At 37.6% G+C, this 27,833-nt stretch overlaps 1 protein-coding gene across 7 annotated transcripts in view; it reads right to left on the bottom strand.

Moving 5' to 3' along the window:
* The window catches only part of Dlg2 (discs large MAGUK scaffold protein 2), a 901,904-nt gene that overhangs the window by 714,824 nt on the left and 159,247 nt on the right, over window positions 1-27,833 (bottom strand). For 2 of the 7 annotated variants that reach the window (XM_036186476.1, XM_036186491.1), the window contains exon 1: window positions 15,418-15,546. The exons of the other annotated variants lie outside the window; for them this stretch is intronic. In XM_036186476.1, the coding sequence (XP_036042369.1) occupies window positions 15,418-15,540 (123 nt within the window). In that variant the 5' untranslated portion in view covers window positions 15,541-15,546. Of the gene's footprint in view, window positions 1-15,417; window positions 15,547-27,833 lie in introns of those variants that run through there. 7 annotated transcript variants of the gene reach the window in all.

Genomic DNA, 27,833 nt, shown 5'->3' with positions numbered 1-27,833 from the left:
TAAGTTGAGATAAGGAATGTTTATTTTCTTATTTATTTATTCTAACTTTTTATTTTGGCATTTATTCTTTTTTTCATATATTACATTCTGACCATAGTTTCCCTTCTTTCCACTTATCCCAACTCCTCCCCACCTCCTCTTTCCCCTAGTTCACTCCTCCTTCATTTCCCTTTAGAAAAGAGCAGGCCTCCCAGCAATATCAATCGAACATGGCACAACAAGTTAACAGAAGACCAAGCACATACCCTCATATCAAAGCTGAATGAGGCAACCCTGTAGGAGAAAAAGGGTGCCAAGAGCAGACAAAAGAGTCAGAGGTAACCCCTACTCCCGCAGTTAGGAGTCCCTCAAGAACACCAAGTTACACCATCATAAACTATATGCAGAGTACTAGCTCAGATCCATACAGGCTCCCTAATTGTTGCTTCAGTCTCTGTGAGCCCCTATGATCCCTGGTAAATTGATTATGTGCTCACTGTTCTTGTGGTATCCTTGACCTCTCTGGCTCCTACAATTCCTCTTCCATAGGGTTCTCTGAGATCTGCCTAATATTTGACTGTGGGTCTTTGCATCTGCTCCCATCAATTGCTGGATGAAGCCTCACTGATGATGATTGGGCTAGGCTCTGGCCTATGATTATAGCAGAGTATCATTAGGAATCATTTCATTGACTTTTTTGTTGTTGTTGTTGGCCGGTCATGTTTGGTTCTATCCCAGGTCTCTGGGGTATTCAGCATCTGGTTCCTGGCTATCCAGGCAGTGTCAGGCATGGAATCCCTTCCATGGTGTGGGCCTCAAGTTGAACTAGCAGGCCAGTCCCACAGTTCTGTGCCACATTTACCCCCAGCACATCTTGCAAGCAGGACAAATTATAGGTAGTAGTTTTGTGGCTGGGTTTGTAGGAGATGGATAATTCAGGCTCTGTATTCCCCATTTCTAGGAGTCTTCACTGAGGGACACTCTCATAGATTTCAGTGAGTTTCCATTGCATTGGTTTTTCTTATCACCCCCCAAATTCCTCCAATTCCAGTCATCTATTCCAGTATTCTCTCCTGCCATCCCTCCCAACAACCTAGTTCCTCGTGTTCTCATCTCTACTCACCCCTAGTCCATCCCAAAAAATTCTATGATATTTCCCCTTCCCAGGGAGAGCCATGGAATTTTCTTTAATTTTACAAATATGATAATAATATAGAAAAGTGACATGCTTTAGATCTCATAATTACTTAAAAATAAGAACTGAGGCTACAATAATAACAATTGTAGTAATAGAAGTCTTGAATCTTTGGTGAGATATTACTATGAGTTAGTGATGAAGATACTTTACGATAAATCAATGCATTTAATTTTTGTGGCATTACAAGAAATTATATTGTCATCACTGAAAAGAAACGGAAATGTAGGGAAGGCAGGAGGTTGGAAGGGAGGACAGGGGACAGGAAAGGGAGGAGCTGAGGGGACCAGAAGGGAAGGGAAGATGGAGTAAGGGAAGTGGGAGGGGAGAGGAGAGAGGTATGGGTGAGGTCAGGGAGAAAAGCAGGAAAGGAAAGAGGCTGAAGTTGACTAATTTGCTTAAGGTCATAAATCTAAGAAGATCCATGAAAAGTTCCCATTCATGTCTTTCTTGCATCAGAACCCAGGTGCAAAGCTATTGCTTACTGATCTATTGAACTTCAGGTAAGCAGATTGAAATTACTCCTCTTTCCCTTTCTTTCTTTCTTTCTTTCTTTCTTTCTTTCTTTCTTTCTTTCTTTCTTTCTTTCTTTCTTTCTTTCCTTCCTTCCTTCCTTCCTTCCTTCCTTCCTTCTTTCTTTCTTTCTTTCTTTCTTTCTTTCTTTCTTTCTTTCTTTCTTTCTTTCTTTCTTTCTTTCTTTCTTTTATTCTCTTCATCTTCTTTCTTGGCCTGGAAAGTTAAGAGTTTCTCTTTCATACTCTAAAGAGAAGTTTCTCTTCATACTGACTGAGATTCAATTTTCCAATTCTCACAAGGTTTCTAGGTCCCCTAATCTATTGCAAACTTCTGCTTTAAAAATGGGACAATGCTATTTTCTCGTTAACCTATTTCTCAAGAAGTGAGGTAAAAAAAATAAAAAATGCATGTGAAGCCAAATAGAGCCCTATAAATAGAAGGCTATGTTATCACTGGATTTAGCTTTTGCTTTTTTAAATATTGTAGCCTTATCTTCTTTTTTCCACTATACCAACCAGGTAGGTGCAGTGCCATCCAACCCAGCTGTAAGTCATCATTACTAAATTCACCAGTGGGTTCTTGTCACCTGATCTGTGCTCACCCTGAAGTGATGGTAGCATACACTTCACAGCAAAGGACACTGAGGCAGGAAAAGTGGGTAAGAGAACACCATGGGTGCCTAAGGGCTTAGCAAGCTGTACTTTACTATAGGCTAATGGCTGAAGAGGCCAAGATCATGGATGCTGTCTCTAATTGAAAAACCTAGATGGCAACCTACCTTGTTTGCCATCAGCCTAGTTAAAAAAATAGAAAGGTTGATTAGCAGATACATGTTTTTCACTTGAACAAATTCAACTTTGAAGCAACTCCCCCTGAGTCCGCCTATTTATTACTTAATTTATTTCTTCATTCATTCATTTATTTGCTTTTTGAAGGCAGGTTCTTGGTATATAGACCAGGGTATCCTGAAGCTTATGATTCTCAGGGTTTATATTCCTGAGTGCAATGAACTTTCTTAATGATAAAAAAGAACAGCATAGAGGGAGATATCATGGGGAGAGAGAAACCTGGTGCTAGGGAAGTTCCCAGGAACCCACAAGGATGACCCCAGATTAGACTACTAGCAATAGTGTTAAGGGTACCTGAAACTGGCTTACCCCAGTAATCAAATCAGTGAATACCCTAACTGTCATCATAGAGCCTTCATCCAGTAACTGATGGAAGCAGATGAAGAGATCCATAGCCAAACACCAGGCCAACCTCCAGGAGTCCAGTCGAAGACAGAGAAGAGGGATTCCATGAGAAAGGGGCAACAAGATCATGATAGGGAAACTTACAGAGACAATCAAACCAAACTAATGGGAACTCATGAAATCTAGACCAACACCTGTGGAGTCTCCACAGGACCAGAATAGGCCCTTTGCATAAGCGAGACAGTTGTGTAGCTTGATCTTCTTAAGGGCCCCCTGGCAGTAGGATCAGAATCCATTCCTGGTTCATGAGCTGGCTTTTTGGAGCCCACTACCTATGGTGGGACACCTTGCACAGCCTTGATACAGGGGGAGGGGCTTGGACCTGCCTCTACTGAATGTACCAGGCTCTGCTGACTCCCCATGGGATGCCTTATCTTCTTATAGGAGGGAATGGGGAGGGGGAAGGCAGGAGGAGTGGGAGGAGGGAAGAGGGGGATCTGTGATTGGTATATAAAATTAATAATAAAATTTATTAATTAAAAATAAATAAAAGAATCAATAAGATGAAGAAAAGAACACCATTCTATCCTAATGGGTAACAAAAAAAGGTATGAAGTGTTTGGTTGGAAAAAGAAAGATGTCAAACCTATCAATCTTTCTTCCATAAAAGTAACTCTTAGCCACTCACTCTACCGAACTTGTTTCATTACCCTGTAAATACTGGATGAGTAGACAGAAATATGTTCTATTCAGCAAATTTTTCTCATTAATACCACCATAGTACTCCAGACTGTTGGATCAAAATTTTCCCACCACCACTTGATTCTCTAACACAAGGACCTCAAAACTTTGGGTATAGCTCAGTGATGGAGTATTTACCTACATATGTGAAACCCTGGCTTAGATCTTCAACACTATAATGAAACAAGGTATAAGAAATGTAATGCTTTGCAGAAAATTTATGATATTCTAAAGACCTTAGTTAGTCTAAGTTAATCATCCCTTTCTTTCTTGTGTAGAAATCATGGTGTAGACTGGAGATGAGATACAAAGAAAGGACCAGGGGATCAAACAGTTTTCTTTATGTTTTCACTAGATTTAGTATCACTTAGATCAGAAGATAGAAACTGTTTGGACTGTTAGCTATAGAGACTCCAGACCCTGCACTATCTCCTTGTTCTTCCTTCTGTTTAGTACACAAGCTAAAATTGGCCGACAGATCAATACCAAACCCAAGCTGATAATTATTTCAAATACCAATATCATGTTTCATATCATACATAAAGTGTTCATACATATTTGATAATTTAATTCCCATAGGAAGAGGAAAAGCCAAAATATTGATTGACCAAATTCCCACTGTGCCAGGCGAAAAAGCATGATTTTATGTTGTGTATTATTGCTTATTCCTTATATAACTTCAAGAGGTTAGGGAATGACAGGGTTTTCTCTTGTCTACAGATAAAGAAACAGAAGCTGAGGATGATTCAGTGAATATGTCAAATTTAGATACCTAGAGTGAATCAAAGCTAGATCTCAAACCCAAGTCTTCTGATTTTTAACCCCCCTGCTCTTTGCCATTCACCCACAATACTTCAAAATCACAGTGAGAAAGAACATATCTACTTACATAATTTACATAAATGCTCTGGGAAGATGCATAGAACCATTCACTCAAACCTCGGAAGTGTTTTAATTAGTGTGGCCCCTGCCACAATAACCATAGCTACTGAAGTCACTGATTCATTCCACTCAGTGCTATTCTAGAAGCCATCCATGATGTAGACACCATAAGTTCCCCAAGAGCTATAAATTTTGTGGTTACATTGTCCAGATTGCCTTTTCTCTTATTCTTTCCTTCCACAGTGCCAGGAGTTACTCCTACAAGAACATATTTGTTCATGCCTACACAGCACCTTTGCTTTTATGTCTTCCTTTTCCCACACTCTGAATTAGTTGTGGTCTCTACTCCTATAAACCCAACTAATTTCTATATGCCAGAAGAATAATCTAATATCCACAGTCCTCCTTCAGCTTCTCCCTTTTGGCATATCAAGATGAACCAACCTCAAAAACACTTTAAAAGCTTTCACTACTTGTCTGATCTTGGTTTACACTAGGTTATAAATATTTATGAAAACAAATTATATGAAAGTGTCATGACCTAGAATTCTCAAAAAGCAGCTGTGTACTAGTTTGCTTTTAGATCCTCTACAAAAAGCAAAACAGAACAACAAAAAACAACAACAACAACAAAAAACCCACCATGACCAAAAGAAACTTGGGGAGGAAAGGGTTTATTTCATCTTACAAGTTTCAGTCCATTGTTGAAGGAAGTCAGGCAGGAGCTCAAGCCAAGGTACTTAGTCAGAGACTGCAAAGCAATGCTGCTTTCTATTGGCCCCAGGCTCCCAATCAGCTACCTTTCTTACTGGCTGGGCCCTATGTCAATTAACACTCATCAAGAAAATGCTCTATAGACATGCCCATAGGCTAATCTGAGGCCAGCACTTCTTCAAATGAAGTTACCTCTTCCCAGGCATGTCCAGTCGATTACCAAGATCATCTATCACCAATCTTTCTGCTTAATAGGTTTTCATGGTATTTGTTCATATATGATACTCGTAATTTCTTAGCAAATTTTTAACTGGGTGGGTAAACAAATTGTTTCACTATATTTCATTACCATCCTATTCACTGAAAGTGGTTGTTAATTGGCTTTTAGTTCTATGGAACTAGAATAAAAACAAGATTTATGAGTTAGCCCCTAAGACCACAGAATTAGTGAAATAGGTAGAACGGCAAAGCTGTTGTACTGCACTGATGGAATCCCTACTGCACTATTCTAAACTGGGGAATATCCATCAAGGGGCAGTCTCAGCAGAAACACCCTAATTCCAACCATATGCTCACTAGGGCTCACTTTTTCTGACTCCCATTACCACCTGAAGAATTATGTCCTCTAGCTATGTTCTGTCTGTAGATGAGTTAGATGGGATACTGGCCTCTAACACAACTTGCCCAAGGTCACTACACTAATAACTAGTGGAGGTGAAGATTACTCATCTTGACTCAAAATCCATTACCTTCTACTCAAACTGCTTTGCTTGGAATACAGTAGGCAGCTGCTAGCAGCACTATTTGCTCCTAGTTACAATCCCACCACATATTATATAAGAAATTACAGATTTTGGAGGAAACCTGTAATTTTGAAAGAAGCTAGGGATTCAAAAATCTTGGAAAAAGCAAGCTAACACCTATAGCACTTTTCAACCTAAGATCCAACTCAAACTACACACTCATTTTATATCTCATGATTTATCTTAACAATGAATGCATTCTTTCCCTATTTTACTTCATAAATACCTGTTATCGATACAAAAATATTTCAAGATATGTATAATAGAGTCAACTTGATATCTCCAGTAGTTCTTCCCTGGCTATCAAAAGTGAAATATCCTCTCTACTTGGGAATGACCATGGTGAAGGTAAGAAATTATGTCCCTAGTATAAAGGTGACAAGAACCAGAGTGTGGAGATACAAACTTTGAAACCAACAACTTTCATAACTCAGAATAAAAAAGGTAATTTAGGAAACCTCTGAATTTATTTGTCTAGTTGAAGAATAAAAAGTACAGTGGGTGACCTCTAAGAGTGCATCTCATCAAGGATGTGATTTCACTCATCATAAATTTTACCCTATTGGGAAGCACTGGGGAGTGGAGGGAACCTGGCACAGGATGCACAATTCTTCCTTCGGGGAAATGACTTTTAGCTCTGCTATTACAATCTTTTCACATTGGTTTTAAGAAAGACAAGCTGAAATGAAAGACAAGCATTTAATGAGATAGGGTGAATGATATAAATAGGTGTCTAATAAATTAGCTAATAGGTGAGGTGTTATATATTGTAGAGAATGTTCTTTATAAACGATTCTTTTATTCTGTGTTCATTGTCTATGTTTCCCTTGAAAACTAGTTAACTGTGGCCTCAAGAGTATAATATAGAAGGGCCATGGATATAGTTCAGTAGGACAGCACATGCCTAGCAGTCATCAGGTCTTGGGTTCTGCTCCTGACACTGGCAACAGAAGCAAACAAAATCAGAAGCAAAAAGGTCCTTTCCTTATTAAAGCACTACAAATATTTGAAGGTAAACAGAGATTTATCCTGAGTTCTTTCTTCTTGTCTAGCTTTTCTCCCTGTTTTCTAAGTCCTAACTCCAGGAAAACACAATCCACCATCTTCCTTTCACTCCTACTAATCATAATTTAATCCTACATCATACAGTGTTTGAAATATAGGAGAAAGTCATAAAATATTTCACACCTAAAATGAATCTTTTGTGTGAGAGGAAATGCTAGGAGAGAGAGGAATTGTGAGCTCACTGCTTGTAATTGTTATTGATCACAATGTGCTCATGTCTGTGGCGGGCCTGCAGCCTTGTAAGGCTTGCTTGTAAAAGTCAACACTTGGTGTGGGTGACAATAGGAATAGGGCAGAGAATATTTTAGTTTTATTTTTCATCTTATAACTGTGATAATGGTAAATGCCTAATAACTAGCCTATCTCCATTCTTCTTCCAGATTAATACCTTACTTGGAATCTGTTTCAGTGAAGAAAGCCATTAAGGATATATAAGAAACATGATGGTATTTAGAAAACAGAGGTTTGCTAAATGCTGCTGGAATTTGTTGGTAGCAGAGAATACATTGTGCAGATGTCCTTGTACATTGTCATTAAATAAGCAATGGACTCTTTGTTCTTCAAGCTGGAAGACTACAAATCTCTAAATCTGAAATGCCAACCAGTTCCTAGTCCTGCATCTGCCTTAGCTTTCAAGGGAAGACAAATGTTTTTCTTGGCTTCTGGTTTTGAACAGGCTTTCTAATGGTCAGCTATTCCATATGTAACATTAGGGTTTTGCTTGCTGTACTTTAACAATATTTCAGGGGATAATGAAGAGATATTGGGGCTGGAGCGATAGCTTAAGAGGTAAAATGCTTACTGTACAAGCACAGGAAGTTGGATACCCAGAGCTCTTATAGAATACTCAGGAGAAATGGCTCATAATTGTAATTCCTGAGCTGGGAGAGAAGATACAAGAAGAACGCCAGGACTAACATCCAGTCAACTAACAGATGAGTGAGTACCAGGCCAGAGAGAGACCCTGACTCAAAAAACAAGGTGAATAGTATATTGAAGAATCATACCTGAGGCTGACCTCAGACCTGTATATTCATTCATGCACACCTGCAGATGCAGGTGCCCCCCCCACCCCCGAACATGCATATATGCACACACAAAGAAAAACTCTATCAGAAGTTAGAAGTGAACAATGGTTTCCAGAGTTGTCTTCCCTCTGCACTCACAGACTTATGTGTTCATTGAAATTGTGACCATACACACACCGGACCCTCAATTTTTTTTTTTTTTTTACAATGGGCATTGCCAACAAATCAGAAAGAAGATTAGCTCTTCTTAAATCTGGTATTTGAAGATAGGCACTCATGATTCCTCCTCCTTTCCCCCTCCCACTCCATAGCAAGTTTTGCTCTGTTTGCTTTTATGCCATAAGGCATGGGGTCCACAACTCTGCTCTCAGCAGTGGATTCTGGGATTGATGGAGATCAGTTGTGTCACCTAACTCTCTAACTTACATCAAAGTCAACTATTAAGAAGGGTTAGATGATTTCTGAGTTTAATTGTAACTGCATTCCAAATATTATTAAAGTGTCAATACAAATAGTTTCCAATAGTAATCATCAGACAGGAGTTCAAGACAGCTCACATTTATGATGCTATTATCAGATTGAATTAGTCTCTCTGAAATTTTGAGCCATATTTAAATGTAAGTGATATGTTATGTAGTCGATCTATGACATACTATAAAAAGCCATCGTATATGAACACATCATGTAACTTGTGAGAGCAGACGTTACTTTAGGACAATACTAAAGCTTCAACAGTATTCTTAATAATGGGGACAACCTTGACAGAGTACATTAGTTAGGAACTATCTCAGGGTTTAACTCACATCTCAGTAACCCTCAAAAAAATCTTATAACAGTAGAGTAGATTTATATAGGGTAAAACTGAGGAACAGAGTCTGAGGAAACCATCTAAGCTATCAAGCTGCCTAACAAAGGTTAGATCCAGGTCCCAAACCTAGTCAAAACTCCAAAGCAGGACAAAGCAGGACACTAGGACTGACAGTCTAGTGGAGTTCGATCTACTGAAATATTTCTGATCCCAACCATTTCTGCTCTCAGTAATGAAAAGTAATTTAATTTAAATGTTTCTTTTCAAAGTTATAACAAGAAAGAGCAGGTAAGGAAAATAGATTTTGCCAGTAGTCCCAGCTGTGGTAGCAACAGGCCCACTAACAGCAATGGTAGAATAAATTTTTAGTTTCTACACAAGCTAAAAAGGAGAAATGTCTATAATCTCAGCGCATAGAAATCTGAAGCAAAAAGACTTTAAGTTAAGGCCAGCCTAGGTATCATGGGGAGACTCAGTCTCAAACTGACAAGATGGAGCTGCTCCTGTCAGTCATTCTAAAAGGACTGAAAAGCTGAGAGGTTCTGGAGAAATGGTTTTTATGCACAATACCTGACCCTACCTGAATGTATCCTAACCCTGGTTCCTACTTGTATTGTTTATTCTATCTGTTTCAGATTCAGGCAAGTTTCACCTCCAGACTGAGGTGTTAAAACAAAGAGTGAGGAAAGGTGACTAAGTTCTCTGGCAGGGACACATATATTTTAGATAGATACTTGTACTCCCGTCTTTGGCTATGAGGCTATTGAAAGAAAGGAATGCCCAGGAATCTTCTTCCAGAAGTCTACATGTACCCAGAGGAAGAAGTCATCTCCTGGATAAAGATTTACAGTTTTTCAGATGACCTCACAGGACACACTAACTTTGAAGGAGGCACTTGGATATGGAACAATGATGGGCAGAGGACCGTACCTTGGTTAGATTGCATCATTATGCATATCTCTTGCTTTCTATTGAAAACCTTCCTTCTGGTCAGAACCCCAAAGATAGATATGTGTGTGTGTGTGTGTGTGTGTGTGTGTGTGTGTGTGTGTTGGAAGGTGTCACTGGATCTCTGGCCTCTTCCTAGGATGTCCAGCTTGAACAAATACTTTTCTTTTTGCTTTTCATTGTTAAAAAAAAAAAGAAAAGAAAAAGACAAAGGTCATTGCTTTTGAGCATCTTCCCCTACATAGGAATATTTAACTAAAGCTTTGGGTATTAATAGTACCCTATAATAGTACCAGCTCAAGACAGGTTTTGATGTGCATGACTTTTAATTGTTTTGCTACTAGAGGAAGTTTCTATTGCTAACTATGAACAGCTTGTTTACTTGTTTTTGTTGTAACAAATACTTTCAGAGTTGTGATTTGCAGTTTTCAGAGTGTGTGAGGTAGGTGGGAATGGTTGAGTACAGATTTGACCTATGTACAATATCTCATATTTGTGCTAATAGCTGCAATTGATGAATTAAAAAAAATCTCTGCAAATGAGTAATATTGGAATATAGGGAAGGCATTCTGTATCTAGTATCACTTGGTGTGAAGGTGTGAGTGTGTATGTGTGAATTCCATATATATATGTATATATATGTATGTATGTATGTATGTATGTATGTATATACATGACAGATAATGATGATGCAAACTACCCATCTGATGTAGAGAAGAGAGATGTTTTTGTTGTTTTATTATTTAAAAAGAAAAAGCAGCAACTCATTCCTCTTTATTAGCAGTCTCAAAAAGTTCAGTCTTACACTGCTATAATTATCCAGGTCACTTCTAGTTAAGTGCCTTCCCCATCTTAAACTGAATGTCTCCACAGATTGTCATCTTTATTTCTTTACTATTAGGAAATCCTTTAATAATGCTGTCCATATTCTTCAGAAAGTACTAGACAGAAAATTAGGGTATCATTAAACAGAATGAGAAGTAAGGGCAAGAAGAATAAAATAGAAAAATGAATCCAGCAAACTGGAAGATTATGCATCAAGTAATATTTAGAATACAGAGAGGAAAAAACACACTTGGAACACCATGAACTAGGACTGGAATCCATCACTGAACAAATGCTATTCAGGGCTGACCTAAGCAGGCCCCTAAAGAAGAGCCAGCAGTATCTGGGGAAGTCATCCTGGAGCTGAGAAGGCAGATTTTCAGGATACATGAATCAAGGATCACTTCCTCTTCCTCATCTCATAACTGCTTAAATTGGCACTCTCCTGGATTAATCAGTCACTACAGACTCACTTAGCAAACATCTTGTTTTGGGTACTGTTTTTAGCAGTGCAGACTATTAGGGAGAGATGAGAATCACATGTTCTTGCCATGTAGGAGTTCACAGGGTCATGGGGACACAGGAGAAAACCATTATAACTACTTATAGTACAAAACACAAAAGTTGAAAAAAAAAAAACAGGACAAGGATAAAATCAAGTGGGATGGGTATTAGGAGGCTGAACTACTTGTCTCACTGACTGTTTGATTTTGAACAGGAACCTGGCCCTACTGACTTTCTAACTTGTAAGTGATGATGGCAGTGTCATCTCACAGAACATTTTACTTGAGTCCGTACTCCCTCTTCATCAGGGCTTCAAAGAAAGGGCAAAGGAGTACCAAGTGATGTCAGGCTTGTGGGAAGGTATATAGGGAGGATGTGAGTCACTTCTTGAATGACTAAGTCTCTGATGCCAGCTATTCTCAACTGACTTGTTGATCTTTTCTCTAACTTTGTTATCTCCTTTCCTTCTGTATTTTAGCTCTGTCACTGGTCACTCACTGTTCTAAGTTTCTCTGGCTATAAGCACTGAAAGCCACTAGAGTTAGAGGTAGAAAAATCCTGAATTTACTGTCAGGCTAATGGCATAGGAGAAGCAATGAGGCAGGCCAGTTGAGGAGCTTGAACTGAGAACTAAGATTATTGAACTAGATGAATGAATTCCATTGTATCTGGTCTTTGATGAAGAGAAGCCTAGTGACAAGTAGCAAGATGGGTAGATGAAATGCACTAATATCCTATGGAATTCCAGACTGAATGACTTTACTAAATCCATGTTGATGACTAACAACATAAAAGAAAACAACACAGCACATGGAAAGAAGAGACATTATGTGCCATTTAGTCAAGAGGCAATGAAGTCTCTTAAGTGTTGATGGCGCCACAAAGAAATGTAGGTGTCCCACCACAACCAGCCTTTAATCCCAACACTTGGGAGGCAGAGGCAGGCAGATCTCTACAAGTTCGAGGCCAGCCTGGGCTACAGAGTGAGTTCCAGGAAAGGTGTAAGGCTACACAGAGAAACCCTGTCTTGAAAAACAAAACAAAATGAAACAACAAAAAAAGAAATATTGGTGTCCCTTGTAAATGGGCAAGAATAGAGGCTGGCAGATACCAGGGACTCCAGAAAGGGAATGAGCTCAACAAACTGATAAGTAAATAAAAACACAGATACATCTTTATGAAGAAGAACTCCTAACTATGAGGCTATTTTACAAACTTACATAATCATTTGCATAAAACATGAAAGCTTTAAATTTGTCTGATCCCCAGAGATACCAGAAGATGCCCCAAAGCTCCATGACAGATTGAGTTACTAGCATTTCATGAAGGATCTGTACTCATACATGCATTCAATATTTATTAGCTTACATGGGCCAAACACTTACTACTAAAAGATATGGAAAATCTTTGTTGGTATTTTAAACTCAGAGCTGTTGGGTCTAGCAGATGAACCTAGCTGATTTGATTTCTATCTCATCACTATAGGGTGAATCAAATGTTGAAACTGAGGGGTGTACAGTTTGGTTTCCATAGTCTCTGAAGACTATATATATATATATATATATATATATATATATATATATATATATATATATTGAGTATTGACTACCCCAAGTTTATTATCACCAAAGTGAATTTCAGGCTGTATGGTTACTGGGTGATCCTCTAGAAGTAATTACACTATAGCTTTAGATTATGCATCTGTTATTAGTCTACAGAACTGTATTGATTGAAATTCCCTTCATAGTCACCATGTGTGAGAAATGATACAGAACATCCAAGATCCATAGAATTCTCATTACTTGCTCAGAATCCACACTCTCACAGTTCATGCAGGGTAGACCATTTACCTGTTTGGAGACTGTTCAGTCCAGTTTCCCTAAGATCAACAACATTGGTATGTATCTGTACTTCTTATACAACATTCATTTAGAAATACTTAACTTTTAAAATTATTAGGATTATTTTTATAGGATACAATTATCTGAGCCAAACAAACTGCCATCTCTTTAATATGAAAGAAACAGTATGCAATTTAAGATACCCTAAACAGTGAAGGGTATCATTAAGCTGAAATGCCATATGTAACTGTGTATGTATATATTTGGTATGCAAATATGTTTGTATAAATACAATATGACTATATAAAATACATATCATAAGGCTATGAAGTACACATAGTTGAGAACAGTGTCCTTTTTCTAAGGTCCAAAATAAATGACCAAACTAAATTGAAGCTCAATTTATAAAGTATTTTCTTACTATTTTAACACTAGCTATAGCTCCTTATTGTTTTTTTCCTAAATTGTAATGGTATATATTTAACAAAGCGTTGAAGGTATTACAAAATGTTTGAAACATTGGAAACTTCCCAGTAGCTTCATAGTAAAATGACAATTTGGCATGTTTATGTGTATGTGCATCCTAGCAGATATTAGAGTAGAAGACAGGGTAGCCCATGAGGCGTCAGAACCAACTCAACAGCTATGTTCCACCTAGAGGCATATTCTGTGTATTAAGATATAACTGTCTATGCCACTTTCCTATCTGCAAGGATCAGATAAAGAATCATTTTTTTTTATACACTGGTTCAGATAGAAAGGATTTTATCAGGTCAATATAGACAAAATTACTGATAAAGTGCCATGAAGCAACTTGAAATTTCCAATTTTGAATTAGATTTTCCTAAAATGCTTACTGAGCACTCCTTGTGTGACAGGCACTGTGTTAAATTCTGGGAGTAGAAGAATCTACACAGTCACAAAGTTCAAGACAGAAGAACAGAAAATAAGGAAGTATGTCCTTTTTATAGCTTTCCTTTTCACCTCTCTCTGTAAAATTACAAAATATCAGGGAAACCAAGAATAAAATACTTATATGTGTTTTTTGATAAATTAGAGGTTCATACTAGCAACCAGGAATGGGGAAAGCAAGTGTATTTAAGAGCCTGCTGCCTAAGGAATAAATGCTAGAGATTCCTGGGGAATATCAGACTTTTCTTGATAAAACAAAGAAAGAAGAGTTTAACAAATGTAGAAGCAAACTTAATATAAAAGTTCCAGTTCAAAACAGAATCATTATAACTTCACATGGTCTGGAGAGCTTCCAAACACCAGTTTTTAAAATTCCTAACAAAAACTGTATCATGTGTTGTTGATATTTAAGATGGGCCTATGGTCATCCCACAAGAACACAGAATTCAATTAGAAGAAACTCAAATATGGCAGTCTTTGCAACATTTAGGTGATTCCTAAAATGCAGAGATATCATGATTATAGTCAGTATGAGAACTTTGAAAGTGATTGGAACTTTAAAGAAAATTTGGATTTTCTAATTGTTGAAAGAAGCATCTCTCTTGAGTTTATGTGCCATAAATAATATATTTCACAGAGGAAGTTCATCATGATTTTTAATAAGGATTGATTTTAAAGAATGTTCTATCATTCTTCATTTGTTTTCTCAAAACTTCCAAAACACATTAAATCAAAAGAATCAACTACTTCAACACACTTCTTTCAGGTATTGTTCAAGTCACCTCAGTCTATCAATCATAGTCAGCCTCATTCTCCTAGGTGGATAAATTTTAAGAACAGAAATCATTTTGACAATATGGAATAAGAAAAACTCATTTATTGAATCATTTTGTGTATCTATAGATTCTATCTGGCATCTTAACAGATCTGTAAGCATAGTATCACTACTGAAGAAATGATTTTACTTCTTAAGAGAGTCTGTAATTTGGAGTTTATTCAAATCAGCATAGGACATGAAATTGAAAGCTAATTCTATCTATCTATCTATCTATCTATCTATCTATCTATCTATCTATCAATCAAAACCACCTGCCAAAGATATTCAAGCTACTCTGAGTACTTTTTGTGTACCAACCAGAAACTATACACTGCAAGTAACTTCAAGCATTAGTGTGAGGAATAGCAATATTATAAATTCCATCTTTAATGCATGCCACTGTTAGAAACTACTATCCTCATGGTATTAATTTGGATCACTATTACTCTTTCTCATTGATCAATATTTGGTCATATTAAGAATACAGAATTCATACAAAGTAGACAGAAACAGACACTCACTTATCCTGAGCAAGAAGTACAGAGATGATACATCTTTAAATATACAGAATGCCTTTCTTTCTAATGTGACAAGAACGAATGAGATGAATAAAAGAATCCTTAAGTAAATAAGGTATTTTTCTTACCGGAATGAACGCATGTTGCATAGCCTCTTCACATTGTTTTAAGGAAGCAATCGTATCCCACAAAAGCTGATAATTCTCAGCTCGGGAAGCACTTTGCCGTTGCATATCGAAAGCTGGTAACATTCAAACTGAGCTCAAAGAACCCAGTTGAAGAAGGAAAAAAAAAAAACCTGCAGATCTGTTACATAAACTTCTTAATTAGATCGGCTACCCAAACTGCTATCTTAAGACTTTTAAAAAAGTTAATCAGAACATTTCTTTGGGGGGATAACTGGGCATGACTTGAATAGAGACAGATGTTTTCATTGGGAAGTATTTTCTTTCCCACACTTGTGAGAAGCAATCCTATCAGTGTTCCCCTGTCTTCATATGGGTCTGGCAAAACTGCACATACCATAAGTGTGTGGGGGGGAAGAAGTAGGAGGCAGAGAGTGGTGAAAAATACTTCTACCACAATCTTTGGGTAGCAGGCTACAGATGAGTGAAAAATAGTAAAATGGCAGCAAATGGATAATATATACAAATGTGCTTGTATATAGGCAGGTACCTGAACTTGTCTGCTATGTGAGAAATGCATGCACACTTACAGTGCCTTTAAGTATCTCCAGCTCTCATCAAAGTTAACACAGAACTGATTTCTTTTGTAGTGTACTATCATCTTTCAATAGCACAAGCTCCTCTTCTGAGATGATACCTTAAAGACTAGTCAAAAAGCTTATGATAATTAAATAAGGTCAGAGGTATATTTTAGAATTTAAAATAGTTAGAACACTGTGCTGCTTATGCATAGGGAAACAGTCATATTTATTTCTTGTTTTAGATGGCATTCACAGAGATAATGTAAGAACAGCCCTAACTTTGTGCATTTTTGAGACCTAAGTGTTGTCCGCACAGAGCCAGAATGTGTTAATTCCAAAGAAATATGTTTGTGTACTTTACCAACAAAAAGACTAGCATAGTCACTAAGCAGAATATGAATAGACTTTCAAGATATATTATATTCTGATTTTCTTTCACCAAAGACAGCAGCCTGCCACAGTCTCTAAGGGTTCGCTGAGGTAGGGGGAAAGTATTTTGAAAAAAAATGCTGAGTTGTTGCAAGATGGTAAAGAACACAGATGCTCAAAGCTAGCTTCACCGCCAACAGTGACAATATTTGTTGATGCATTGTTAGAGGGAAAAGGTGAATGGAGAGAAATATGTAACATAATAAATACACTATACATTCAAATAGTGTAAAGCAAGGTATAAGTGTAGGTAGTAGCCTGATGACACAAATGAAAGATTCTTGCTGTATTATTTTTGGAAGACCTGCATGATTTGGGTTACCTAGTTTTTCTGCCTCTGTACCATGGTGATGGCGCATTTGTGCATACTAATGACCTTGTAGTATAAAATTCCCCTAAACTGATGCACAGACTCTGCTATCTCATTTACTGTATATAAATATATGATATATTATATAGTATATATATTATGTTACATATGCTATATATTTTAAATTGAAGGAACAGAAGATACAACTGACCCTTCAGGATTCCTACCTGGGCAAATTAGTAGGAGATTGTTTTTCCTCAGTATTGTGGGTATCCACCATACGGCTAATGCCATCAGTCAGTTTGCTTTTCAATATCAATTCAACCAACCTTTTCTTTTCCTCATTCATGGTGTTCTGTTCAGCTCACACCCACAGTCCCTCCTCTGCCTTTATTCCTGCCCTTATCCACTCCCATCTGCCCCAGCCACATGCTGCTGCTTCAGGCACTGTGGCTGGCCAGCCCACAACTTCCCGAAAATATTCCCTCACTAGTGAAGGTTCTGAATTTCTCAGGCAGTGACTGGAAAATAAGTGCTTGTGTTTTGAAAGTCACCCTCCAGAATCCTAACCTATCTTTTCTAATTTCCTTGAGCAAAACAGCAGCATGATTTTAGGGTGCAGTTTCTGAGGTTTATTCATGCCCTTTATTCTAGAGACCTTATCAATAATGTAACAAGAAGCTCCAAAAGCTCCCATTTTTCTTAATCTTTGTGAAAAAATTTTTTCAGAGAATTTACAATCTACCTGTAGAAAGTAAACACAAAAATGTTCTCCAAATCTCTCTTAACTTACCTATTAACTTAATTTATTTCCATATGAAGCATCTCCTGTGTGCGATACTTTGTGATAATTCTTTGAGCAAACAGACACAGAAAAAGTTGAACCCATTCTTTTTATTATTATTATTAAGAGATTTTCTTTTCATTTTACAAACCAACCACAAATTCCCCTCTACTCCCTCCTCCCACCCCCCAGCTTTTCCCCCACCCCCACCCTCCATTCCCACCTCCTCCAAGGCAAGGTCTCCCATGGAGAGTCAGCAAAGTCTGGTACATTCAGTTGAGACAGGTCCAAGCCACTCTTCCCTGAGTCAAGGCTGCACAAAGTGTCCCATCATAGGCGCTAGGCTCCAAAAAGCCAGTTCATGCACCAGAGACGGCTCCCAATCCCACTGTCTGGGGCCCCCTAAACAGTTCAAGCTAAATAACTGTCTTGCCTATCCAGAGGGCCTAGTCCAGTACCATAGGGGCTCCTCAGCTATTGGTTCACAGTTCATGCATTTCCACTAATTTGGCTGGCCACCTTTGTACATTTTCCCATGATGATCTTGATGTGTAAAACAAAGGATAACCAGGCTGCAACCCACCGCTCCAGGGAGACTAGCTAGCAATAGGACCCTAGGAAGGATGCATGGATTGCCCAGTGAAGGAGAAATCAATGAGATCTACATGAGCAAACTGGGATGGGGTGGGTAATGGAGGGCAAGGGATGAACACATAAGGGAATAGGAGATTCAAGCTTGAACAGGGACAGAGTGGGAGAGCAAGGAAAGAGATACCATGATAAATGAAGACATCATGGGAATAGAGAGAAACAGAGTGCTAGAGAAGTTCCCAGGAGTTCATAATGATGACACCATCTTAGACTACTGGTAATAGTCCAGAGGGTGCCTGAACTGGCCTACTCCAGTGATCAGATATCTGAATACACTAACTGTCATCATAGAGCCCTCATCCAGTGACTGATGGAAGCAGATGCAGAGAGCCACAGCCAGGCACCAGGCTGAGCTCCAGGAGTCCAATTGATGAGAGAGAGGAGAGGTTCTGTGAATCCATTATTAAGGAACATTAAGTGCAATAGGAAGAAGGATGACAGATTGGTACAAACAAAAAGCCAAGTCTAAACATCTAAGTGATAAAGAAAAGGCATCGTAAACTAATCTCACAGCAATGGAAACCAAACTAAACATCCCCAGGGCATCACTATGAGTTCATGAAGACTCCACACTAGGCTAGAGCCTGAAGTTGATGAAGAAATAGAATATGCAAAGGCAGGTTGGGGAAAGGGACATTGGAAGGGAGTGAAAGGATGCAGGGTGGAAAGGGGACATTGATAATGCTTCGAAGGACACCATGAGGGAAATCTGCACACCAAGGACTATATAGCTTAACATTCAGATTTGGGCTGGAGCCAAAGCTATTATTATTATTACTTAAAGTTTTGTTTAAATTTTAAAAATTGTCTTTATTTGTGAGAATTTCATATATGTATACAACTAAATATGATCATGTCCATCCCCATTTCCACCTTCTAAATCCCCTCTTGTCCCCTAAAATGTGTCTTCCTCCTAGCTTCATGGCTCTGTTTTTTTAATAACACATTAGTACAAGGGGAAGTACCTAGTCTTATTGCAACTTGATATGCCATGTTTGGATGATGTTCATGGGAGGCCTGCCCTTTTCTGAATAGAAATGAAAGAGGAGTGAATGGGATGGGGCACAGAAGGGGTGGGGGCATGAATGGGTAGGAGAAGAGGAAGGGAAAACTGTGATCAGAATGTAAAAAATAGTAATTTATAAAACAACTCACTAAGACCAGTTAGTGTTGCACCCCAGTACCGTGTACAGAGAGGTGTGCATTTGAGTGCTTTCTGCTGGTGACTGGTTTCCTTGTATTTTGTTTGTGATAAAAATGAAGTAATAGGGCCTAGATTATCTCATCCAAAATAACCTAAACCAAAATGAGCTGCATGGTTGGACACAAAACTACAAATAGCAATGAACACCAAGATAAAGGAAGAAGATACCCCTTCTTCATCTTTCTCTTGAAGATGGAATTTCCACACATCATGTAGGGGCAAGTTTCGTTGTAGCCCCATGCACATGTATTGAAAAGATGAAGTGCGTTTTGTCAAGAGAGAAAGCAGGAAGGAAAAGTTATCCTTATACAAACCTAGATGATGATAGCACAAGAAAGTCAACACCAAAATTCCTTCATGGATATAGGTGCAAATTTTTAAAAACAAAATTTTAGTAAATTTAATGCAATGATAAGTAAAAAAGGCAATGAATGATGAACAAGCAGGTATTCAACTGGCAGCATAAAGATGGTTTAACATCTGAAAATGGAGCATATAAATCACTTTATTAAGATTTTAAAAGAAAAAAAAAGACAAATGGTGGCTCACCGTCACTATAAACACAGGGGGATATTTTACAAAAGCTAATATCTAGTCCTCACTCAGAACCAAAAACTAGGACAAGAATCTTCCTTCTCACTACTTCACTCCTTCTCATCAACATTGCTTGGGAAGTTCTAGGAAACGCAACAAAGCAAGAAAAAGAGATGAAATTGGAAAACAAAATATGTTTGCTTACAGATTATATAAACATGTGTGCAGAAAATCCCAGGAAGTCTGAAGGGAAGCTACTTAAAATTCTAAGCAATTTTAATAAGTCTGCAAAATATAAACTTAACACATAATGATCAACTGTATTATATACACTGAGTAGACAATAGGAAATAAATGATGCTTTCATCATGATAAAAAATGTCACAGAAAGATATACACAAGCCACATGCACTGAAAACCATAAAGATGTATGAATGAAGTGTGTGTGTGTGTGTGTGTGTGTGTGTGTGTGTGTGTGTGTGTGTGTGTGAACATGCTAGAGACTGGATATAGGGACTTTTCTTTGCCAAGAAAAGACTATACAATTAAGTTATAGCCCAGTTTTAAAGAATAAAATTCAAAGGTGTATTACAGTAATGATAGAATGTACTGAAAATTGCTTCACAGATCTAACTCAATCCCAACCCAAATCCCAGAAGTTATGAGACACCATTGAAAAAAAATGAAAGAAGAAGACGAAGAAGAAGAAGAAGAAGAAGAAGAAGAAGAAGAAGAAGAAGAAGAAGAACAAGAAGAAACTAACAACAACAACAACAAAAAAAAAAACACTACCAGATTTCTTGACTTATGAAGTAAAACAGTCTGTGATGGCATCAAGGTAGATATACAGATCCACAGACTGCAGATCTGGAACAAAGATACAGAGCCATTCAGTGGAGAAAAGGCCAACTTCTAAAAATAATAAAATATTTTGAAATATTGCTTATCCAATATGCAAAACAGCAAACTTTAATCTATATATCTTCTTTCAAATATATTATACACCAGCACAAAAAGTCTAAATAAAGTGTCCAAAGGAACTATAAGAGAAAATTGTTAGGATCCTGGATTAGCTGTAACACACAAAGCACAATCCATAACAAAAGAACAAACTGGTAAAGCAAATGTGTTTAAATTAAAAGTTACTGTTATTTGAAAATAGTGTTAAAGAAACATACTCTTAGTCAAAAACAACAAAACCTGCAATGAAATAACTCCTAATGATATTCTGCTATACTCAAAGATCAATTCACTGCTTAGCTATCATCAGAGATGCTTTCTCCTGCAATGGATGGGAACAAATAAAGACCAGACACAATGCAGAGGGTGAGAGATCTTGGAACACTCAGCACTAAATAAGATGTCTCTGTCAAATCCCTCCCCTCAGAACTCAAGGAACCCCACAGAAGAGGAGGCAGAATGTTAGAGCCAGATGGGATGAAAAACATTAAGAAAGCAAAGCTCTTTAAATCAACATGAACAAAGCTCATATGAACTCACTAAGACTGAAGCTACATGGAAAGGACCTGCATGGATCTGCATGAGGTCCTCAGTATATATTATGGCTTTCTGATTTAGTGTTTTTATGGGATTCTTGAGTTTGCAAATGAGTGGGTCTCTGATTCGTGTGCCTTCTCTTGGGCTCCTTCCCTTCTATTTTTTGTTTTGTTCAACTTCTATGTGATAGTTTTATTTTATTTTATTATATTTTATTTTGTTAAACTTTATTATTATCTTTCAGAAGGCTGTTCTTTTCTAATGAGAGACAGTAAGAGAGAGGATCCCAATGGGAGATGGGGTGGGAGCAGTAGAGGGAGGGGGGAAATGTAATCAGGATATATTAGGTGAGAGAAGAATATATTTTCAATAGAAGAAAAAAAGAAACAGACAAGCCACTGAATGCAAGAAAATATTTCAAGTCACATATTTGATTGTGGATATGTCTATGACATAGACAGAGAAACTCAAAATACAAAAAAAAAATTAAAAAAGAACAATCAAGTTAGACTAACATATGCATAGATAATCCAAACTTGTAGATATATAAACTAAAAAAAAGCATGGGGAGGTGATGAGGAGAGTAAATTATTATGTAAACTAATTAAATTCATAGTGAGGTACTGTGACATGCCTAGTGAAATCAGTAAAGGTAGAGCATATCAGGTAAAGAGATAGTAGTTCAGAATTCTAATATATTGTAAGACTGTATCATGGTACAAGCCCTTCAGATCAGTTCAGTGGTCATTTGAAAATCTAAATGTAATCCGACTCTAAAAGTTAAATATTAGACTCTTAGAAGTCATTTACCCAAGAGAAATGAAAGCATATGAGCACTTGGACTCCTACAAATATTTGTAGTTATTTATTTTTAATGTCCTCAAAATGAATAACATAGCCAACAGTTAGCAGATAAACAATTTGTGTTATACCCACACAATGGAATATTATCCTGCAATAAGAAGGACCAAACAATTGATATATGTAACAAAATGGATATATTTAAAAAAAAATCAAAGGATGAATGAAACTATTTACATGAAATTCTAGTGCAGAGTGACAGAGTGGAGAACAGTAGTTGCCTGGGACTTGGGGTAGTGGAGGTACAGGAGGAAGCTGGATAGATCATAAAAGGGAATGAAGAAATTTTGGGGCGACCAATAAAATCACTATCTTGAATAAATGGTTACATATGTCAAAACTTATCAAGGTGTACCTTGCTGAAGCTATTTAAAATTTTTTCTTTGAAAGTTCCTGGAACCATTAGAAAGTCTCACACTCCTGAGTTTTTATCCTAAGTGACAAGTTTTTAATCATTTCATGTTATAATCTTGTAATTTAACTGTTTATCTCTGGGAAAGGTGGCAGGGAGTGGGATTTAGGAAACAGCGGTCTTCCAGCAGGAAAGAGCAAAGGGTACACAGAAGCCTAGTCAGGGGGAAGGGCACACTTTCAAACGCAATAGGTCTCTCTGGGCACAACCATTTTGGTTTGACAATCTTTAATTATTCACTTCAACACCAGCCACCTCAAGTATCTTGCAGTCATAATGTATGGATATATAAACACATTCTAATCTTCAATAATCCCATTACATTCCTAGCTAAGCCCTTCTCAGTGGCTTCAAATTTAGCAAAGCTGTGTCCTGCAATATGGAACTCTGAATGACATGGAAGCTAGGACTCCTTTTCCAGGAGGATAGCAAACTGTCATGAGGTTACCAACATAAAATTTCTGGTGGTTCTATAGTACTTTCAGAACTATATCTGTGTAATAGTGATATTAGTAACGGTGCTAAGAGGATAAGAATATAATTTTTGATTTCTCTATCTAAAATATACTTTCCACTGCACCCCCATTCCCAATTTACAGATGGAGAAACAAGCTCACAGAGGGTTAGGTAACCTGCTTTGCCACCTATGAGATATGTGAGAACTGGACTAAACTTTCACTTTGGAGACAATCCTAGCTTTTACCTCATAAAAGGTTGGAGATTAAATGAGTTTGTATTTGGAAAGCTGCAGCAGCTCTAATTCATGACACATAGTAAGTGCCAATAACTTCTGAAATTAATTTAACTTATTTGGTAAATAATAACTACATGTTTAATATTATTTCTTTTCTTCTAGCTCAATATATATTTAACCAATGATCAGTAATTATTCTGATAATTATTGATTCATCTTTCTCAATGACTAATTTCAGAGAGCAGAAGCCCCTGTATAGCAAGCTCCAGTACAGTGCCTGAGAAGAAAAGGCATCTCTTATGAATCTGATGATATTGTTATTATTAATTGAACCATATTTTAATATTACCAGGGTCTTATGCATTTACAATAATCTACTGCATATTTGGCCATTGTTTTGTATATTTAAGATGATGACATCTCAGCTCCATTTATATATATATGTAGTTCACTTACCATTTACCCTAGTATAATCAAGCACCAAACCCCATCAAAATGGGGGTCACTCACTTTTAAATTGAAGAAAGTATGTTGAGTCCAGTGTTAACTAAGACCATTGATGTCTTTTGTCCTTCAGAAGTCTGAATGGCATATTTCAGCATTATGAAAGCTAGCCATCTGGGAGAGAGATTCCTGGCCAGTTCAAGATTCAGTCCTCTATGTTCTGCAACTGAAGTGCATGGTTCATCAACAATAGGGTCTTACTATCTAGTTGTGGTGGTCAAGCAAGAGCAACTGCTATAGCCTTGTTGTTTTGGTGTCTCTGGGGTCTTCCAGGGGAGTGAATCATGGGGAGGTAATTTGTGCTTGCTACTGAAATTCCATTTAATAACTCATGTCTGCCAGGGCCAGTACTGTTCACCCATAAATACTGCATGCTGGGAGTTTAAACAAGAATGTGGGCAGGTGTTTGGAGAAATGAGGATTTCAGAGTGTGTTAACCGAAACTAAAGATGTATGAAGCCTCCAGTTTTTTGTTTGTTTGTTTTGTTTTAATTTAGATTTTACTTCTGCCCTGCATTGTAGATGGCTTGGGATTCACCAGATGACAATACCATTCCTGGGCCCACTTGTGACAACAGACATCACCAAATGGGGAACAATATCATATCCATTTGAGAACCATACTAACTTTTCATGAATTACAAACTTCTTTTTTGGTGACTTTCATGAGGAAGGTGTTTAGATTATTTTTAAACTCCCAAACTATTGTGCCAAATACATAGAAACCAGTTCATTTACCTTTTATCATACATATATTTGTTAAAAATTAAAACACATACATACATATATGAAAATATGCATACACACATACATGCACTCACCAGTAAATTCATGAATGAATTTTATTCTCACCTACACAGTCAGAATGAGAACTCCTATGCTTAAACTGAGGTAAAAGAACATGACAGGTAAGTAGTTAAATGTAGTATGCTAAATCACACCATTAAGCAAGGGTAAATATTGGGGCTAGAGACGAGGCTCAGCAGGAAAGAACATATACTACTCTTGCATAGTAACCAATTTTGTTTCTCAGCACCCATGTCAGGCAGCTCATAACTGCCTGTAACTCCAGCTCCAGGAATTTAATACTCTCTACTGACTTTTGCACAAACCCACACACAGATACTCATAGAAACACATAATTTTAAAACTAAAATCTTTTTTGTTTCTTAAATGGTAAATTTGATGGTTAGTTCTTGTCAGTTTGATCCAGCTATGCCTGGAAGAGAGAACTTCACTTGAGGAGTAGCCTCTATTGTATTGGCTTGTGAGCAGATTTGTGGTGTTATTTTCTAGACGAACAGCAGTGATTGATGTGGGAGGGCCCCGTGCACCGTGAGAGGTACCACCTCTTAGCAGGTATCCTGGGTTGTATACTAAAGCAATCTAGATCATCTGAGGAGGCCACAGGGAGCAAACCAGTAAGGAGTGTTCCTTAATGGTCCAGCTTCTGTCCCTGCATCCAGGTTCCTGTTTTGGCTTCTATGCATGATGAATTGTGACATGTAAGTCAAATAAACCCTTCCTTGCTCAAGTTGGGTTTTGGTCAAATGTTTTCTCATAGTAATATAAAAGTAAACTAGAACAGTAAACCTCAAACTTGAACCTAGGTCTAATCAGATTTGGTTCTTTTATCAGTGTTCATCATTTTACCTTCATCACTCAGGTTTGTAGCCTTTTCAGAGTAACCTGCTTCTCTTCTTTCCAAGCCTTCAATTACATTTTGTTTTAATAGTCTCTGCATAGTAATATACACCTAGCACTACTTTCAGGGCTAAAATCCTCAGAGCCTCACCAGGGTACCTTATGAAGCTAGCTTTAGTCTGATGCTTTTAAAACCTCGTATCATATTAAATATGAGAAGAACAATGGCTTTGTGGGCAGGAGAAATAAAAGAGTGCTTTTAAAAACCAATAGTGAATATGCTTTGAGGTCCACTCTAGTAAGCAGCTTGAAAGAAAGTAGTCACATGGCAGGCTAAGAGATTCTGATCTTAATGAAGGCATTGCAGAAGTGTTAACTAGAACATGAAAGAATTTCTAAGGGTGGCTGATTAAAATTATCTTTTATTTCTATGCTGCCTAAGTATGGCCAAGCAGAAAAATCTCAATTGGAAGCTGAAATTCTCTCAAATAGCATTTGCAGCATGTCTAATGCACTTCTATTTTCTATGATATTAAATAAATAAAGAGCTATAAATTTCAGCTATTCATGTTTTCTACTTTACACACACACACACACACACACACACACACACACACACACACACGGTGTTCTAAGGACTATAACAGCCAATGTGGTTTCTATGTGAGGATAAGGCGTGTTGCTTCATTGCTACTACATAACTGTTATTTTGCTATGCTAGGAAACATAATGCAAATATCTGTGTTTTTTGATGGTCTCAGGTGTTCCCGGTAAAAGGGTCATCTGACCCCAGGTTGTCAACCATTGTTCTAAATAACACATTTCCACTGGGATAGCCACTTCTCTCAGTCAGTACTGTCAAGTCTCCAAGCCTCTGTCTGCCTTTCCCAGCCCTTCCACCTCTTTCTGCTTGTTTGTTCTTTCTTGTCCCTACCTCTCTCCCTTCCTCTGGATCTCCCACTGGGTCTATTTTTCTTCTACGTATACATACAAACAGAAATAATTTTTTGGTATAATTCCTGTAAGTGAAGCACTATTATTGAATGTAGGAACCAAATTTCTGTGGTGAGATGACTGTGATCAGAGGAGATGTACTTAGACTGCTAGCCTTGACAAGGCAGGTGTGCTGGATGAAAAAGCAAAGAGATCAAGCTTGCTTAAAAGAAAATATACTCAGAGGGTAAATAGATTGTCCCTGATTCTATTATATTTACAAGCAATAAAACATTAAGACAAAATAATACTAAAGGAAGAAGAAAAGCCCTAAATCTCCATTCCATTCATTATTTACTACATGAGTTTGAGGAAATTGGTTGTAATTACCAAGCCTTAGTTTTCTCCCTTACAAATTATGAGTGACAAATTACCAATATTCTAGGATTGTTAGAAGAATCAAGGGAATATGTGCATCTAACATTTCTTGGAAGATAAAAGGTGCTAAAATATAAATAATTGTGATATAACATCAAAATCGTTATTACTATTATTAGTGTTATCAGAAAGGAAAAGGGAGAGGCCCCAAAGCATTTCTTCATGTAATTTTAAAATAATACAAAAGCAGACTGTGTACAGTGAAAATATGTCTTAGGAATGATTTGTTGAAGGACTAGAAAAGTAAATACTATGGCTACAGGTCACACAGGTAGGCTTCTTTGCAAGCACAAAGTGAGTCAGAGCCAGAAGAGGGGTATAATGCACAGCTACAGCCCGAGAGATAACTGAGCCTCTAGCACTCATGACTTCTAGAATGATTCACCCTAAAATTAAACCATTTACAGAATGCTAGTTGAAAACCCATCTCATACTGGGTAACATGTTTGGAATTACACCATGAAGTCAAGAAAGTGACATGGAAACTCTGCCAATGTTGAAAGACTGGCACCACAGTGACAAATAATTCACCCCAGCAAATCAAGCTTACTGACATGCATTAATGAGAATCAGTTAACCCAAGGATCATGAACCTGGGCAACTTGGTGACGCCTGAAGTTCTACAACACACTGAAACTTAAAAGAGTAAATGCAGAAGTGTAATCTTGGTAGACTATGTACCAATGTGGGTTTTTTTCTCCTTTTTTATTTATTATATTTGTGTTTTAATTTTACACATCAGCCATGGGTTCCCGTCCTCCCCCTCCCACCCCACCCCCACCTTCCCCCAACCCCTCCCCAATGTGTTTTTAATCATCAGTCTCTGTACACACACACACACACACACACACACACACACACACACACACACACAAACACATGAAAAGTCCTTAATAAATCTCTAGGCTTTTTGGAATACTTTTATTCAGCATTAATTTCATTA

This window comes from Onychomys torridus, chromosome 1 (assembly GCF_903995425.1).
Source record: "Onychomys torridus chromosome 1, mOncTor1.1, whole genome shotgun sequence".
In the NCBI taxonomy this organism is placed as follows: domain Eukaryota; kingdom Metazoa; phylum Chordata; class Mammalia; order Rodentia; family Cricetidae; genus Onychomys; species Onychomys torridus.
This window is presented reverse-complemented; position numbering and strand designations above follow the sequence as displayed.